This window comes from Halictus rubicundus, chromosome 10 (genome assembly GCF_050948215.1).
Source record: "Halictus rubicundus isolate RS-2024b chromosome 10, iyHalRubi1_principal, whole genome shotgun sequence".
In the NCBI taxonomy this organism is placed as follows: Eukaryota; Metazoa; Arthropoda; class Insecta; order Hymenoptera; family Halictidae; genus Halictus; species Halictus rubicundus.
This window is the reverse complement of record NC_135158.1, coordinates 11,921,294-11,940,119: the sequence shown is the minus strand read 5'-3', so window position 1 is coordinate 11,940,119 and position 18,826 is coordinate 11,921,294. Positions and strand designations below refer to the sequence as shown.

The window sequence follows — 18,826 nt, the reverse complement described above, 5'->3', positions numbered from 1 at the left end:
CGGACGTTCCGTTCGTTTCCGAGTGGATGATCGAACATCGGCAAGTTGCATCGCGATCGTCGATGACTCAAACGATACGGTTCAATAGTTTGTAAAGAATGAACTGGGATCGGTCTCGAGACTGTTCGATCTTTTTGATAGCGCGAGTGCGGCGTGTCCTCGAACGATTAAAAAGCAAGGATTTTTCGAGGACGCGAGCCACGATGTGGAAAATAGCATGCGCGGAATGTTTGATCGATTAAGCTCCGGTCTAAAGCAACCGAGCTTTCGACAGAGGGATTGTTGCGATGTCGGGTTTCGGAGTTGAGGAGGACCGACACGGTGAGCTAATTCTTATCGATTAACTTTTTCTTACGGTTTTTAACGTCCCACTGATCGCACGGCGATTAACCATGATCTTTTTATATTTCTCTGTTGTTAAACTGATTGACCAATTCTATTTGAATCTGTAGCACACAGAAAGCTTCGAGAAATAATCCTGTATTGGTTTTAGAATATTTTAAAGTTGTGATTCGAGTTGGTTGAGCTCTTCTGGTATTTTGTCTCCGCAGATTCGGTGGAGGAACAATTCATGTGGTTGCTCGAGTTCGCTAGGTTCCAAAAGATCAGAGATTTCCTTTTGAAAACGTGAGTTAGTGTAACAGGAAGTTCTGAGAATTTTCGAGGAATTGTATTTTTAATTGTGATTGCAGTCGACCGATCGATTTGCGGTACACTACAGAGGATTTGAAAACGCCTCTGATTGCGACTATCGATCACAATGATCCACGGATCTTGTCTCTCCTGCTGGAGAAAAATTCTGCGGATTTGGATGAGACCATCACACAGCCTTGCGGACGAACTGCTTTGATGTACGCTGCTTACGTTTCGAGGGACCCTGAGGTGCTGCAGGTGCTTTTGAAAAAGGGCGCGGACCTCCAGAAGACGGACATGTGAGAACGTAGTATTAAAATAATTATTATTGCGTTATTAATCAGGCTGACTAACTTTAGAAAATCCGAGAGGCTATAGATTCATCGAACTCTCGATCTAACAATTGAAGATCTTAGCAATCCTCTCTCAGCACGATATAAAAATTTATAAAGCTGCAACAAGTGCATTAAAAACGAACTTGCTCGATTTTTTCGCCCCCTTCAATTGCTTACAGTAATTTTATGGTGTAGTAGAGGCTGGACCTGTCTTCAATACGCCATAGTTGGCGAACGTTTAAAAAACGTGACCCTTCTCCTGGACTCTGGCGCTGCCATAAATCAGCGAGATTCGCAAGGACGAACGCCTCTGATGACATCCGGTAAATAAAATCGGAAAAACTCTGACAAGGCTACAGATTTTACAGATCTTATCAAATAAAGTACATAACAAACAGTTGGAACCTCAAATGAAATATAGTAAAATATATAAACGACAAAATTTCAAAGAATTTTAGCCTCTGTAAAAATTCGCAGCCCTTTTAAGGAACCAATCTCATTTTATTTGTTCAGTGTACCTTTCAAACTTGGACATGCTGATGCTCCTGTTGGACCATCGTGCAGAAATTAACGCTACTGACAACAATGGCCTCACTGCTCTTCAGCTAGCCATTCTGTCACGAAAAAGAGACGCAGCTGTCATTTTAATGGAAAAAGGAAGCGATAGAGGAGTGCTCACTCCCAAAACCAAAGCTTCGATCGGTGAACTGTGTAAAACCAGCATGCCTAAAGTTCTTCGATGCATCGAACCAAAATCTAGAACACCGTAGTGCATCTACAGCATTTCTAAAGGCAAACACTATTCCACATTTTAATTTTACAACTTATCTAAATTCTATAATCATTTCCTAGCCAGTGTGCACTACTAGCTATTTGTGCAAAATTCAGCTCAACGTCGACCTCGCAGAAATGGAAGACAATCGGTAGCTCTAAAAGAGGAGGCCCTGTGAAGACAACTGTTCCTTCGTTTCCCGATCGAACCGATCGATAACATCCTCCGCCATCTCTGCCTGCCACTGGTTCACTTTGCCACTCCGAATGAAGTCGCCATCGACGTCGATCAGCTTCAGCTTCCTATTCATCTCCACCGCCTCTTCATAGTTCACCGACGGATTCGACTTCATATTCTCAAAACTGAGATGCTCCATCAGCGTCTTCACCTGATCGTCAGACATAGTGTTTCCCAGAAACGTGGCTGATCGTCGAATCACCGAGGGCAGGTCCTAAATTTCAAACATTTCGACGTCCACCAAAATTGCTAACAGAACCCCCGATTTACACGGTAAATCATGGCCTTTTGTATGGAGAACTGTGTAAACAGTGACGGATGTAAATCACGTGAGTAATCGGGGGGTAAAAGGTGTGCTCGATTACTTACAGCTTTCATGTCTTCGTACTTCAAGAATAACACATTGGGGTAGCTCCTTCTGTTCCAGAATCCCAGAACGTGGTCCCAGAAGGGCGCAAAGCACGCTATTGGAAAGAAAACAGAAGATTAAACCTGTTCATCATCGCCATCTTCGCTTCGTACCTTTCGCGCCCAAGAAGAGGCGACAGAAGCTGTTGAAATCCCCTCGGTAGCCCTCTAGCAGCCTGCAGTGATGATAATAGGAGACACAGGTGTCCTTTGGATTCCTAGCGACGTACAGCACCTTCGGCTGCTTCTCGCCTGTCCGAAGCTGACGAGGAAGCAACCGGAAAGGGAGATGGGTCTTGATGAATCTCGGACTGGTTTTGCTGCCAGCGTAACTCACGCTGTCGGAAACCAGCTGATGGAGATGCACTTCCGGATGCCGAGGTATGATCGTCGTGTAGTCGAACAGGATCGAGTGCCTGGTCGGGAATGCGCGTTACCATTTTGTCCATAAAGCTCTTCGGGGTCCAGACTTACTCTAGAAACGGAAACCTTTCCGGCAAGGGGACCTTGGCTCTGTCGAAGTCCATGTTGTTCGCGATGCACCAGATCATTTCCTGTGTCCAAGTTGTTCCTGGTTGCATAGTTAATGTTCAGTAGGTTCTTGCGTCATATTTGTCATTAACGGACTGTGGATCTTTATGCAAAATACGAAGTTTCGTCAATTGCGACAGATGGAAATTTTTTCCTTTCTTTAACAATAGGTTTACGGAGCACTAAGACTATTTTACATTATTTTACAAAGATAATAAGAATGCGTAAATCTTGTGTTAATGACTACTGTTTAACAATTTATCTACCCAGTCAGTTTTATTGTAAATGCATAAAGTCCGCAGTCTGGTTGTCGGTAATTAACACTTTAGCTACCGGAAACCTATTAATCCTTTCACTATTGCACAGTTTCTCCACAAATCAACGTTTACTCTTTCCTGCTACGTTAGTTATTGCATTCGAAGTATCCGCCGGTAGTTAAAGTGTTAGAGTGATATGTAGACAGTGAGTGTACCGGTCTTGGGAAAACTGCAGACCCACACATCATCGTCTCTGACATTGAATTCCTCGATCGCTTTTGCAAACTCCTCGTATCTCTTTGGCAAACAGACACCGTTCACGGTGACGTAGCCTTTCCTGAACTCGTTAGTGAACTTCTCTTGCAAAATCCGATCCAGATCAACGTCAGCTTCGACCTGGGGAGCCATTCTTCCGTGCCTTGGGCCCCAAACGACTAAAAAATCGATTTTTACTTGTAATGATCGTTGATCAGAGCCGCGAGAACCGATTTCGCAAAAATGAGCGGTGGCATTCAAAGCACTGATTGTTGCATTGTTCGTTCGAACATCGCCCGTTCTCTGCTTCGTTCGGACTGGCTGGAAATTCTCCGTTGTTCTTATATACAACGTGTGGCGATTAAGACGAAACGAGCTAATATTGTTAAGCGGTTTTTCTTTCTGCTTTAGTGGAGCGAGGCCGGTGTTTAGTAGCTTTTTTCTTCAAACTGTCCGCTCCCTGCACAAACGAACTCCTTAATCTCTTTAATTTTTAACCCTTTAATTTTTATAGCGAGTTCCTGTGTACTCAATTAATTTTGAAAGCAGAGCAAGCACTGTAAAATTCTGTACGATCAAATATTCGGCGAAGAAACATCAGAGATTAAACATTGAATTTTGTTTTCACAGAAGAGTACAATATTCAGCTCGTTGTTGTTCTAAAGCAAGTGAAAATGGAAAACGAAAAAAGCCCAGAATCGCAGAAAAGAATCTCAGAATGCAAAGAGTTGGAAATGAAAAGGAGAGTATCCTCTATGAAGTTTTGAAACGTTGAAAGAGGCTAAACGAAGCAAGCCAACAAAACGGAATGTCAGAAGAGAAATCAGTTGCGCAAAAAGATGCAGTTTCCGACCTTTTTGCACAATCGCAGCGGAACAGGTCGAGCAAAACACTGGTGAACGGATATTGTTGTACGGGTTCACTTTATTCTGAGTAACCGGACGAGTATAATCGTCATACAAAAAGGGTAAAATATTAGAAAAATTCAAGAGGGACTATATATACATCGTCTAAGTCTTACGAGTAATGAAGTGTACTGTGATTCAGGTGCTAACAACTACTTTCGTTGTTTTTAAAGCATCTCAGTTTCCATCGAACCGGCAGTCGATTCTGTCGAGCGTTCTTCTTTCTTCGCGGCCGTTTTACCAGTAAAACGCCTCGAAGAAGCTCCCGTTCTCACTCGAATAGCTTCTCGCAATCGTATCGTATCTAACGCGCGTGCAACGTCTGCTAAATATATAATATTCTTAGTACGAAAATAACTTGGCAAGACAAACTTCTTTATATTTGATATATAAATATCGGCAGAATCTAGGCACAAAACCGTGTCGAACAACGCGATATAATACTTCAACTCTTAGCTATTCTAAACGGTGTACTCCGGGACCACGGGGTCCATCTTCGATCGTCAACTCTTACGATCCGAGGCGCAGCTTAGATTAAAAAAAAAAAACATTAACAGACTGTAGATCTTAATGTGAACTGATTACAACACCTGAAACGAAAGAAAAATCAATTTCGTCAAAAATAAAATCGACTCGTTAAAATAAAATAATCTGCAACGTAAATAGATAAAATGCATGAAGATCCACGGTCAGTATGCAAATGCTAGTACGTAGTACGCACTGACGCGAAAAAAAGAAGTGTCTCCTAAAAACAAGATTTAATCTAGCCTTTGCTGTGGCGAAAGGCGAACTACTTTGTACGTTTCTCTATCCTTGGTTGAGTCGGAGGACTGCAATTCGCTAATTAACGGCAGACTCGGAACGAGCGCCGATTGTTCTCCAATGTTACATATTGGATATCACGCTGACACTTTGGGACAGGTCCACCTGGCCCCGCAGCACCTTCTGCTGCAGTTTCTTGCAGAAGATCTTGGCCATCAGCTTGTTGCGACGGGTCTCCTCTTCCTTCTCTTGCTGCCGCTTCTTCTGGCGAACCTCGTTCAAACGGAGATAACGCTTGCGGAGCCTCTCACGGATCTCCTCGTCGGTCACCCTCTTCTGCGTGCAAACTAAACAGAAAAATTCTCTTAACACGTCGTACTTCAAGTCCAACTGATCTCCTACTAATTTTGGGGTCAGTTCTCACCCGTCGGCTTCGAAGAGGTCTTCGGCGACTTCACTACGTTGGATGTGGTGGCCATGGCGAGTAGTTGAATCCGCTTCTCCTTTCGCAACTGCCGCAGATGAGATATCTCCGACATGTACTGTCGACGAGTTTCTGCGTTGCTGACGAAATCCGCCTTGTTCCTTGTCAGGTAGTCCTTGAACAGTTCGACATAATCATTAGTCGCAAAATGGTAATACTTTAACCACCTCGAAAATGAGAATGTCCCCTTAATAACTGCTAAATGAAATTAATGATTCAATAAGTTCTCGGCTATGAGGAATGATCTAATGATAAATTATTTAAAGATTGTTAAGTGTCTGCCGGTTGGTAAAGTGATAACATACAGTAGCATCCGGTTCCACTTTAAATCGCACAGAATTTGCCACGCAGTCATCAATGTCTCTGAACCCTGCAACGTTCGGAAACAATCGATGCCTAAATGGCAAAATCTCGTGCGATTTGAAACGGAACGTTCCATATATACCTGTAGAGTGTCCTTCCTCGGCGAGTTCTTGCTGGACGCAGTCCTCTTCACCACGTTACAGACACAGCCTTCGATTTTGCTCCCATTAACAGCACGGTTCTTTAATGGCACTTTCTCCTTCGCGAACGACAGCTCGTACGCGACCGCTTTCGGGTAGGTCTGGCAATAATTGTTCTGCTTCGCAGGCTGGGTAGCCGTGGCAATGCATCTCCTACAGTATTTACAACTCCGATCGGTGTCACCCGCTTCAGGGTGTTGTGCTCTACCATAAGGTTCCTCCTCGCACTCGCACATCAGGTTCTTTTGTACTTTATACTGTGGCCGTCCACGAACTAGTCGGTCATCGGCTTCCGGCCAGCGTCCGCAATGATGATTCCCGTTGTGCATGACTTTGCTACCGGCTCTATTCTCGCAAGCACAATCGGTGGAGCATTCGCAGAGCTCCGCGTGACCGTTCTGCTCGAAACTGGAGACGCACCCGTTGCTCTCCTGATGGTACCTGGAGGTAGGTCTGAAGGGCACCCGGCCCTTCTTCGACTGACTGTTGTCGCAGTCGCAGACTGTCGTGCAGTTGCAAGCTTTACCGTTTAAATCCCCTCTCTCCTGAACACAATATTTCTTCTGACAGTCCTCGCACTTCGAGACGCCGCTGGCCTCCAAAGTCTGAGTCGTGGAACTGGTCTGGCAACCCTTGGACATGGGCTTTTTGGTTTGACGCCTGCAGTCGCAGGAATGCTTCGACTTCGAGGCGTTGATCTGGTTCTTGGTCTCCTTCTGCTTCAGCTGGCTGACCTCCCTCTGCCTGACCACCTCAGCCGAGCTGACACTGTCGTCGTTACCACGATCCAACTTCTGCGAATCGACAGGACTCTCCTCCCTGCATGCATCAGCGTTCGCGTGCACCGTCTGCACGTTGGACTGGTCCTTCTGCTCCTGCAAACAGTACACGCAAGCAGATACAACGTTCTGAATAGCGCAGTGCTTCGGACACTGTCCAGCCTCCACGTTGCTCTTATAGCTATTTTGAAAGTGCATCGCGTTGTGCGCGGGACACTTGATATAATGCACGATCTCCGACTGAATCAGCGTGGGGATCGTGGAAGCCTCTTGAGGATCAGTTTGGACGCCGGTGTTCACCAGCTTCAATGTCGAGCGGTACATGTTCGTGGCGGAGACAATCTCTCCGCCCGTTTTCGAGTGTGCGCTGGTGATGTTGGTCGCGGTTTGAGCGCAGCTGTTGCGCTTCCTGATGCGCTGCACCACGCTGCTCGCTCTACCATGCGGTCGAAACGCTGCCAGGTTGCAATGCGAGGACCAAGGTTCGTCCATAGAGTTCGCCTGAGCGTCAGACTCGGTCCTACGCAGGTAATCGTCGTCTCTGACGCAACCGTGGACCGGTTTCGACTTGAAATTCGTGGATCTTGATTTTCTAGGCGACATACGAGGCCGTTCGACCCTGCGAGGCTCTTCGAGGAGCTTCTTCAAGTTCGACAAATGGCTGATCTCGTTCGTGATCCAGATCAGCTGGTTCCTCTTCTCCATCTCCGCGTAGCTGACCAGCTTCGAGTCTCCGGACTCTGAATTCCCACATTTCTTCATCTCGAACTGCCTTTCCGATAAAGTCGTCAGCAACCTCCAGTCCAGTTGTTCCTCCGTATTACTCGAACGGACGTTGCCGGACCTCCTGTTGTTGAGCACAGCGTCTAGCAGCATCCTGTTATGGTCCGCCGGCGTGCTGTTCGATAGACTGGAGTCTTCTCTCGTCATTTTGCACCTGTCCTTCACGCAGAAGATGTCCTGCGGCTTGGTCCCCTTGCGACCCCTCTGCGGGAAGAAGCACTCTGAGCTTTCGCTCTTGTCCGGCTCGGTGGGAGTGTTGCTGTTTCGTCGACAGTCGTCCGATCTCAGGCCCATCCTCGCTTTCCTCCCATCAGTCTCAGTTCTATCAGTATTCTTATCTGTCTTGTCGCTACTACTACCTAGAACCTCCTTACCCAAGACTCTCCCAGTCCCTGCTACCTTGCGGCCGCAAGCAGTGCTCTTCTGATGATCCCAATCCCCTGAAGAATCGGTGGTAGTATGCTTCTTAGCCAGCGCCTGAAGGATTTCCGTCCTGTAAACCTTATTCCTAGCGTCGTCTGGATTCCAAGGCACATTGTCCTCAAGATTGTGCTCAATCTTATCATCAGTATACTTCGCAGTGATGAGTCTCTTGACCACATGGTGAATCAGTCTTTTCCTCACGTCCTTGTCGCACTTGTTTGCGTCTACTAAGCTCTTCAGGATGTTCACGCTCCGCTCCAAGTCTCTGACCAAGCTGTCCGAGTCTCCCCATAGTTTCTCGTTAATACTGGAGCTAGTGTTTGGCAAGGTGGACTGCGACCTTCCCGTGTCAGTCGAAGACACATGGCTGCCACTGCCATTAGGTACATTCTCGTAGACATGACCGGGGAAGTACTCGAAGCTGTTCGCTCTTCCAGTTACATTCTCGACCTCGTCTCGAGGCGTATGCGTCTCAGAACCGTTCTGGGAAGGTTCCGAGCAGCTTCTTCTCGCTTTGGTCACCCGGTTAGCATTCCCAGGTTCCTCGGCCCTCTGTTTCTTAGGACTGGGAACCTTGTAAGTGCCTCTGGAGCTCTTGGTCGCCGCGGTCATGCTCCTCTGCAAACTAGTTCCTCTCTTTGGTAACGGCGGCTTATCTTCGTCGACGACAGAGACCTGGACGCCGACGGACTCCTGGCTGCAGGCATTCAGGCTCGTCTGTATCAGCTTGTCGCAGGTCGAGGGCTTGTTCACTATCGTGGCGATCGACGATGAGGAATTGAACATCAATGGCAGCCCGACACGGTTCCTCTCTCTCGCGTACAGGTTCAGCTCGCTCTGGCTTCTCTTCAGCGTCAACTTCGAGGCCGACACCGCCAACGTGTTCATCGAGGTGCTCTTCTTCAGCGGCGACAACGGCGGACACACGTTCTCCTTGTTCGGCTTGCTGAACGTCCTTCTTGGCTCCGTCTGCTTCACAGCAGGGACCTTGAAGAACGGCAGCTTCGGTGTCGTGTCATTGCTCCTCAGAGAATCCAGCTGCTTCAGGTCTCTGGGCAACGATTTCTCATTGCTGCTTAAATTACCACCGGCTATAATTCCTGGCAAATGATTCTTCACTATAGGCGTAATCTCAACCTCGCTCTCAGAGCCTGAAATGTTCCCCAGCAGGGGGGTGGAGTTGGCGTCAGGCGCAGACGATTTCACGCTGCTCTGCGGCCCTGCAAGCTTGCCAGAGATTCCGGACTCAGTGGTGCCCTCAGGATCTAATCGTAAAGCGGCCGAGCAACCTCTAGCTAAAGCCATGCGCTCTATAGTACTTAATTTTTTGTCACCTTGCTTATGCAGCGGCAGAGTGTTGTAGTAACCAACGTCCGCGCCGCTGTCCCATTCGAGCGGTTTGTGAGAAGCAATGCTAGAAGTGGGGGAAGATACTTTACGCTCTACAGATTCCGTTAAAATCTCCTGAGTCTCGTGCTTCTCCTCTAGAATGGTCTCGGGAGTGTCACGCCTCAAATCCGGAGATGGAGACTCTGAGTTTGAGATGTGGCGAGCGTAGCTAGCCGAAGAGTCTGCAGTGGAAGACTGTCCGATCAGTGGAGGTCTTGCCCATCGTCTTCTCTCTCTGGGCACGCAAGAGCGCAAACTATACTCCTCTCCGATGCAGTCCTGCCGGCCGGTTGCCAGTGTAGGGTTTAGTTTGTGCACGCTGTAATAATATTTAACTGCTTCTGGCGAGCTGCTGGTCGCGGGCAATGAAAAATACTGATCCAGATTGGCACTCTGAGAGTATTTCTGATAGTATTCCATTACCTGTGTCGAGAGGCTTCTGTTTACCATGCCCAGTCCCAGCTTTGGCTGCGAAGCCATCACTCGCAGGCTCTGCCATGGCGCGGAACCCGAGCTGCATACAGGATTATCGTTCGCAAGCGACTCTCTCGGTCGAGACAGATCCTCTGAAGCATCAAAATCTCTCAGACAACTCTCAGACGGCTCATAATCCATAATCACCAGCTACTAGTACCTGGTCATCTCGCGTAAACGGTCCCAGACGCTGTCACATCGCGCCGGGATTCGTTTCCGTCGAGCAGGACCGGTTGCGAACGCTGCGCGAACTCAACATTGTCTGTCCACGCAGTGGTATAGCGATTTATTTGAAGTCGACACGGTTCATGAAAGAGGTTACGACGCTACCTGAACGGACATAGCCCAGTTTGGCGTAACAAACCTCTAAGCAAGCGATTAAAGGTCTAAATCGTCCCTGCGAACAGCATTCCTCTTCTCGACACTTACTTCGAGTTTCCCCACAGGCTCTGACACTTTGCGATCGTTCTTTAAACGAAAACTGTAATTATTGTTTACATTTCTTCGAAAGCGTAATCGTGAATTAGCGGCGAGTACTACGCACTCGTGTAGTATTCCACTTACACAAACACGAGGGTCCCTTCTAGATTGACGGAGCGTCGCCATTGGTCGAAACTGGCAATGTGTGTTTGCGATGCCCTTCTGTCTTGCGCAGAATTAGTAATGCACTTTTCCGCTAGGCGAAAACCCGTTGTGAAACGCTCCGGTTGAGTGAGAGGTCGAGCGCGATTTAAATTTGAATTTGTGCCGTTTAATCGATCGATGAAATTCATTTCAAACCGTTCGTACGGAAGTTAAAGTTCTTAACAATTGATTGTAGCAGTGGCAAGTGTCTTATTCGAGTCTTTAGAAGTGACATTATCAATTGCAAGTGCCGTGTCAATTGTCTTTAATGTTAATGATAAGTAAAACGCACCTGCGAAGTTGTTCACAGCAGAACTGATGGTGACAGAGTTATTCGTTGGAGGAAAGAAATTGTTTATCTTCCTCTACTGCAATTTCACGCAAAGGTAAGTGACAACGAGTGTAACAAGTAATTCTTTAAGCAACACGCGCCAAACGAGTTTCGACGAACTCTCTTGTCGCGCCATCTAGAGTGAAGAAGCCGACACCACAGACGAGGTATAGGAGTAGACCAATCACCATATGGGGTTTCGTGTCTCACGATCTGAAATACCGACAGCGTTAACAACAACTAGATTTCTTACGCCCTCTACTCTGACGAACGATAAATCTTGTAACTAGATCGACGAGAACTTTAGCCCATATACCTATGATAAATGATGAAGATACGACTCTGAACCCAATACACGACCGTTCACGCACACGGGTGAAAACAGGTGTAAATCTAACCCGCTGAGGACAGCAAACCTAACACTAACCTAACACTTGCTCAACAGGGACAAGCTAACCCTTTTTCATTGAATAGAAAGGTATTCAGAAACAAAAACAGCGTGTTTTGATTAATAATTGAAAGAGAGCTGCCTCGAAGGTGAAGATGGGCCAAGAGTAAACAAGGAGTGCATTGAAGGACCTTCGGCTCATCCCGAGGTAGCCTAAAGTAAATTCAGACACAATTCAATTAAATACACAAGTTTTTATTATTAGTACGTCTTAAATTTTATTTTAAAATGTTATCGCAAAGTTATAAATAAGCAGCTATTAGCTCGATATTATTCCCTATTTGTAAGATTACTAGAAGTTCTTACAAATAGAGAATAATACCGATTGCCCGGGTCTCACCACGAGGAGGTTGCTGCACAAGAGACCCGAAAGGAAGCCAGAAGGAATTCAACACGCTTCCTTCTGACTCCCTTTCTTACAACGGCGATGTACGATCTTATAAACTAAATTTCGCAGATCGCTAAATGGGAAAGATTACTTTTCCACAGACGGAAAAGGTCACTTTACCATTTAGCGTATGTCGAGTAATTGTTGCGGGGCAAAAGGTGTGAATCGGAGAAGAAGTCTCCGATCCACAAGGTATCAAAAGCGAATCAGGCAGAAGGCTCTGATTCTTTCAAAAAGAGAAACTGGGTGACGCGACGCGTACAATGCTTGCAGAACCAACTCCAGCCAGCACCGATACCCGACGTGTCCTCACGAAGAGCGATGGCCGAGAGAAGCGTTCAAACGATACCCTAAGTTTCCCCCACCCACCTGTCGCCAGGCAACGACTAGCGTTGAGGCGACACGGGTGGACTTACGGCAGGGAGGATTTTACACGAGTGAACAGGTCTCTCGAACATCCCTCTCAATGGATCTACGCCGAGCACCGGTACCAACCGGTCTGGTACATACAAGCAAGGTCCGACACAGCATAAGGCTGTGTCGGAGTCAAAAATCGAGCCGAGCAAAGTGAACTTATGGCAAAAATTACTCGACATAATTACAACGACGATACATAAATCTTAATAACTAACGCACGCACGCAAGTCAAGCAATTATTGTGGACAAAAAACAAAGGAAACTAAATCAGACAAGTCTCTGAACAATGTGAGACAAAATGAAAGTAGAGCAGAAGGCTCCGAGTCGCGAGGCGACAATGAAACAATCAAAGCAGAAGGCTGAGATTTGTGAAAATGAAAAATGAAAGACGCGAACCAGAGCAGAAGGCTCTGGTTCGAGGTTGACGCTACCGACTGGTCACAGCAGAAGGCTGTGACCCAAATGAGCAAGCACATTTAAGAAAGTGAATCTAACACAATAATTGCTCGACGACTAATACTAACTTACAAATAATAAGAAGTCTTCATGTTGTCTTCGTTCGACGATCAATTTTCTCCGACTGCAATACTCACTCTGAAACAGACTAATAATAATTAGACAGGATACGATGGAGGAACCGAAGTAAAAAAAAAGACGAAGAAACAAAGATGAGACGATGACCCCGTACACGAGTACGGCCTACCTGACATGCACAAGAGTGCGAATCTACCAGCTCACGAGAGCCAAACCTAACACCAGCTCACGAGAGCCAAGCTAACCCCGCACACGAGTGCGGCCTACCTAACATGCACAAGAGTGCGAATCTACCCGGCTCACGAGAGTCAAACTAACCCCGTACACGAGTACGGCCTACCTAACATGCACAAGAGTGCAAATCTAACAGGCTCACGAGAGCCAAACAAACCCCGTACACAAGTACGGCCTACCCGACAAGAAACTAAGAGTAGATGAAGTCAGAACTTCCATCTACTGAGGTGGCGCTTCGGGGCGCCCCGGGTTCGCCAATACCCGTACTCACCCACAGCAGTGAGTCCCTGAGGGACCTCCGTTCGGAGGAATACCAATTTAAAACCAGATATATAAATTTTAGAATAAGAACTTTTGAAAGTTCAGAAATAAATTTCAATTGGAAAGATGAACAATTCCAATAGGAAATAAATCAAACGAAATGGGGACGCAACGACATAAAGGTCAGGGTCATAGCAATTTTAAGAAACAGAACTTTTAAAAAGTTCAGAAATAAATTTCAATTAGAAATCCAGAAAAAATGTACGATGTTTATTGAATGAAAAAGTATTCCGAAACAAGAAGTGTGTGTTTCGATTAATAATTAATAGGAGGTGCCAAGAAGGCGTAGGTGGGCCAAGGGTAAACAAGGAAAGCGAGAAGGAAGGCAGGAAGGACCCTTGGCCCACCCCATGCAAGTTTAAAATAAATTCAGACACAATTCAATTAAATACACAAGTTTGTATTATCAGTACGTCTTAAATTTTATTTCACAATGTTATCGCAAATTATAAATGAGCAGCCATTAGCTCGATATTATTCTTTATTTGCAAGATAATAGAAGATCTAACAAATAGAGAATATTATCGATTGCCCGGGTCTCACCACGAGGAGGTTGCTGCACGAGAGACCCGAAAGGAAGCCAGAAGGAATTCAATACGCTTCCTTCTGACTCCCTTTCTTACAACGACGCTTTCGAGTTTTACAAACTAAATTTCGCAACGTATGTCGAGTAATTATTGCGGATAAAAAATGTGTGAGTCGGAGAAGAAGTCTCCGATCCACGGTGGGTGAAGAACGAATCAGGCAGAAGGCTCTGATTCTTTCGAAGAGAGAAACAAAACCGAACCAGAGCAGAAGGCTCTGGTTCGAGGGTGACGCGACGCGTACAATGCTTGCAGAACCAACTCCAGCCAGCACCGATACCCGACGTGTCCTCACGAAGAGCGATGGCCGAGAGAAGCGTTCAAACGATACCCATTTCCCCCACCCACCTGTCGCCAGGCAACGACTAGCGTTGAGGCGACTCGGGTGGCCTTACAGCAGAGAGGATTTTACACGAGTGAACAGGTCTCTCAACCATCCCTCTCAATGGATCTACGCCGAGCACCGGTACCAACCGGTCTGGTACATACAAGCAAGGTCCGACACAGCATAAGGCTGTGTCGGAGTCAAAAATCGAGCCGAGCAAAGTGAACTTATGGCAAAAATTACTCGACATAATTACAACGACGATACATAAATCTTAATAACTAACGCACGCACGCAAGTCAAGCAATTATTGTGGACAAAAAACAAAGGAAACTAAATCAGACAAGTCTCTGAACAATGTGAGACAAAATGAAAGTAGAGCAGAAGGCTCCGAGTCGCGAGGCGACAATGAAACAATCAAAGCAGAAGGCTGAGATTTGTGAAAATGAAAAATGAAAGACGCGAACCAGAGCAGAAGGCTCTGGTTCGAGGTTGACGCTACCGACTGGTCACAGCAGAAGGCTGTGACCCAAATGAGCAAGCACATTTAAGAAAGTGAATCTAACACAATAATTGCTCGACGACTAATACTAACTTACAAATAATAAGAAGTCTTCATGTTGTCTTCGTTCGACGATCAATTTTCTCCGACTGCAATACTCACTCTGAAACAGACTAATAATAATTAGACAGGATACGATGGAGGAACCGAAGTAAAAAAAAAGACGAAGAAACAAAGATGAGACGATGACCCCGTACACGAGTACGGCCTACCTGACATGCACAAGAGTGCGAATCTACCAGCTCACGAGAGCCAAACCTAACACCAGCTCACGAGAGCCAAGCTAACCCCGCACACGAGTGCGGCCTACCTAACATGCACAAGAGTGCGAATCTACCCGGCTCACGAGAGTCAAACTAACCCCGTACACGAGTACGGCCTACCTAACATGCACAAGAGTGCAAATCTAACAGGCTCACGAGAGCCAAACAAACCCCGTACACAAGTACGGCCTACCCGACAAGAAACTAAGAGTAGATGAAGTCAGAACTTCCATCTACTGAGGTGGCGCTTCGGGGCGCCCCGGGTTCGCCAATACCCGTACTCACCCACAGCAGTGAGTCCCTGAGGGACCTCCGTTCGGAGGAATACCAATTTAAAACCAGATATATAAATTTTAGAATAAGAACTTTTGAAAGTTCAGAAATAAATTTCAATTGGAAAGATGAACAATTCCAATAGGAAATAAATCAAACGAAATGGGGACGCAACGACATAAAGGTCAGGGTCATAGCAATTTTAAGAAACAGAACTTTTAAAAAGTTCAGAAATAAATTTCAATTAGAAATCCAGAAAAAATGTACGATGTTTATTGAATGAAAAAGTATTCCGAAACAAGAAGTGTGTGTTTCGATTAATAATTAATAGGAGGTGCCAAGAAGGCGTAGGTGGGCCAAGGGTAAACAAGGAAAGCGAGAAGGAAGGCAGGAAGGACCCTTGGCCCACCCCATGCAAGTTTAAAATAAATTCAGACACAATTCAATTAAATACACAAGTTTGTATTATCAGTACGTCTTAAATTTTATTTCACAATGTTATCGCAAATTATAAATGAGCAGCCATTAGCTCGATATTATTCTTTATTTGCAAGATAATAGAAGATCTAACAAATAGAGAATATTATCGATTGCCCGGGTCTCACCACGAGGAGGTTGCTGCACGAGAGACCCGAAAGGAAGCCAGAAGGAATTCAATACGCTTCCTTCTGACTCCCTTTCTTACAACGACGCTTTCGAGTTTTACAAACTAAATTTCGCAACGTATGTCGAGTAATTATTGCGGATAAAAAATGTGTGAGTCGGAGAAGAAGTCTCCGATCCACGGTGGGTGAAGAACGAATCAGGCAGAAGGCTCTGATTCTTTCGAAGAGAGAAACAAAACCGAACCAGAGCAGAAGGCTCTGGTTCGAGGGTGACGCGACGCGTACAATGCTTGCAGAACCAACTCCAGCCAGCACCGATACCCGACGTGTCCTCACGAAGAGCGATGGCCGAGAGAAGCGTTCAAACGATACCCATTTCCCCCACCCACCTGTCGCCAGGCAACGACTAGCGTTGAGGCGACTCGGGTGGCCTTACAGCAGAGAGGATTTTACACGAGTGAACAGGTCTCTCAACCATCCCTCTCAATGGATCTACGCCGAGCACCGGTACCAACCGGTCTGGTACATACAAGCAAGGTCCGACACAGCATAAGGCTGTGTCGGAAACAAAAATCGAACCGAGCAAACTGAAGTTACGGCAATAATTACTCGACATTTATACAATACTGATAAACAAGCTTAATAACTAACGCACGCAATCGAATCGAGCAATTATTGTGAGCCAAAAAAAAACTAAATCTGACAAGTCTCTGAACAATTCCAGAGAAAATAAAAATGGAGCAGAAGGCTCAGATTTACGAGAAAGAAAAATAAAAGAAGCGAACCAGAGTAGTAGCCTCTGGTTCGAGAGTGACGCTACCAACTGGTCACAGCAGAAGGCTGTGACCCAAATCAACAAGCGAAACTAACAAAATAAATCGAACACAATAATTGCTCGACAACTAATACTAACTTATTAATAACGAGGAGTCTTCATACGATTCCTTTTTTTCGTTCGACGATGAACAGGCTGAACTGTTGTAATTCAACTAAAACAGACTAATAATAATTAGACACAAAATGAAGGAACACCGAAGTATTCGATGAAGAAATGATGACCCCGTACACGAGTACGGCCTACCTAACATGCACACGAGTGCAAATCTACCAGCTCACGAGAGCCAAACCTAACACCAGCTCACGAGAGCCAAGCTAACCCCGTACACGAGTACGGCCTACCTAATATGCACAAGAGTGCAAATCTAACAGGCTCACGAGAGCCAAACAAACCCCGCACACGAGTGCGGCCTACCTAACATGCACAAGAGTGCGAATCTAACAGGCTCACGAGAGCCAAACAAACCCCGTACACAAGTACGGCCTACCCGACAAGAAACTAAGAGTAGATGAAGTCAGAACTTCCATCTACTGAGGTGGCGCTTCGGGGCGCCCCGGGTTCGCCAATACCCGTACTCACCCACAGCAGTGAGTCCCTGAGGGACCTCCGTTCGGAGGAATACCAACTTAAAACCAGATATATAAATTTTAGAATAAGAACTTTTGAAAGTTCAGAAATAAATTTCAATTGGAAAGATGAACAATTCCAATAGGAAATAAATCAAACGAAATGGGGACGCAACGACATAAAGGTCAGGGTCATAGCAATTTTAAGAAACAGAACTTTTAAAAAGTTCAGAAATAAATTTCAATTAGAAATCCAGAAAAAATGTACGATGTTTATTGAATGAAAAAGTATTCCGAAACAAGAAGTGTGTGTTTCGATTAATAATTAATAGGAGGTGCCAGGAAGGCGTAGGTGGGCCAAGGGTAAACAAGGAAAGCGAGAAGGAAGGCAGGAAGGACCCTTGGCCCACCCCATGCAAGTTTAAAATAAATTCAGACACAATTCAATTAAATACACAAGTTTGTATTATCAGTACGTCTTAAATTTTATTTCACAATGTTATCGCAAATTATAAATGAGCAGCCATTAGCTCGATATTATTCTTTATTTGCAAGATAATAGAAGATCTAACAAATAGAGAATATTATCGATTGCCCGGGTCTCACCACGAGGAGGTTGCTGCACGAGAGACCCGAAAGGAAGCCAGAAGGAATTCAATACGCTTCCTTCTGACTCCCTTTCTTACAACGACGCTTTCGAGTTTTACAAACTAAATTTCGCAACGTATGTCGAGTAATTATTGCGGATAAAAAATGTGTGAGTCGGAGAAGAAGTCTCCGATCCACGGTGGGTGAAGAACGAATCAGGCAGAAGGCTCTGATTCTTTCGAAGAGAGAAACAAAACCGAACCAGAGCAGAAGGCTCTGGTTCGAGGGTGACGCGACGCGTACAATGCTTGCAGAACCAACTCCAGCCAGCACCGATACCCGACGTGTCCTCACGAAGAGCGATGGTCGAGAGAAGCGTTCAAACGATACCCTAAGTTTCCCCCACCCACCTGTCGCCAGGCAACGACTAGCGTTGAGGCGACTCGGGTGGACTTACGGCAGGGAGGATTTTACACGAGTGAACAGGTCTCTCGAACATCCCTCTCAATGGATCCACGCCGAGCACCGGTACCAACCGGTCTGGTACATACAAGCAAGGTCCGACACAGCATAAGGCTGTGTCGGAATCAAAAATCGAACCGAGCAAAGTGAAGTTACGGCAATAATTACTCGACATTTATACAATACTGATAAACAAGCTTAATAACTAAGGCACGCATTCGAATCGAGCAATTATTGTGAGCCAAAAAAAAACTAAATCTGACAAGTCTCTGAACAATTCCAGAGAAAATAAAAATGGAGCAGAAGGCTCAGATTTACGAGAAAGAAAAATGAAAGAAGCGAACCAGAGTAGTAGCCTCTGGTTCGAGGGTGACGTTACCAACTGGTCACAGCAGAAGGCTGTGACCCAAATCAACAAGCGAAACTAACAAAGTGAATCTAACACAATAATTGCTCGAGAACTAATACGAACTTATAAATACTGTGAAGTCTTCTTACTATTCGTTGTCTTCGTTCGACGATGATCATGCTGA

The 18,826-nt window shown here is 45.8% G+C and overlaps 3 protein-coding genes across 5 annotated transcripts; 1 reads left to right on the top strand and 2 right to left on the bottom strand.

The window, feature by feature from the left end:
* The first annotated feature begins 542 nt into the window (after window positions 1-542).
* LOC143358281 (uncharacterized) lies at window positions 543-1,738 on the top strand. The gene is made up of 4 exons (XM_076795293.1): window positions 543-627; window positions 693-932; window positions 1,164-1,291; window positions 1,482-1,738. The coding sequence occupies exons 1-4, from the start codon at window positions 572-574 to the stop codon at window positions 1,736-1,738; spliced, it is 681 nt and encodes a 226-aa protein (XP_076651408.1). The 5' UTR covers window positions 543-571.
* A 159-nt stretch (window positions 1,739-1,897) lies between these two features.
* LOC143358282 (luciferin sulfotransferase) lies at window positions 1,898-3,948 on the bottom strand. The gene is made up of 5 exons (XM_076795295.1): window positions 3,389-3,948; window positions 2,860-2,956; window positions 2,500-2,801; window positions 2,347-2,441; window positions 1,898-2,191 (listed from the first exon to the last, which is right to left on the bottom strand). The coding sequence occupies exons 1-5, from the start codon at window positions 3,579-3,581 to the stop codon at window positions 1,898-1,900; spliced, it is 981 nt and encodes a 326-aa protein (XP_076651410.1). The 5' UTR covers window positions 3,582-3,948.
* Window positions 3,949-4,116: 168 nt separating this feature from the next.
* On the bottom strand, window positions 4,117-10,969 carry LOC143357730 (uncharacterized). Of its 3 annotated transcripts, none has more exons than XM_076794299.1 (4): window positions 9,880-10,969; window positions 6,025-9,735; window positions 5,520-5,694; window positions 4,117-5,442 (listed from the first exon to the last, which is right to left on the bottom strand). In XM_076794299.1, exons 1-4 carry the CDS (start codon window positions 10,069-10,071, stop codon window positions 5,219-5,221), a joined length of 4,302 nt encoding a protein of 1,433 aa, XP_076650414.1. In that variant the 5' UTR covers window positions 10,072-10,969; the 3' UTR covers window positions 4,117-5,218. The 3 variants fall into 3 exon arrangements, with proteins under 3 accessions (XP_076650414.1, XP_076650412.1, XP_076650413.1); XM_076794297.1 differs by having other exon boundaries at window positions 6,025-10,398; window positions 10,495-10,969; XM_076794298.1 differs by having other exon boundaries at window positions 4,118-5,442; window positions 6,025-10,022; window positions 10,091-10,969.
* Between the last annotated feature and the right edge of the window lie 7,857 nt (window positions 10,970-18,826).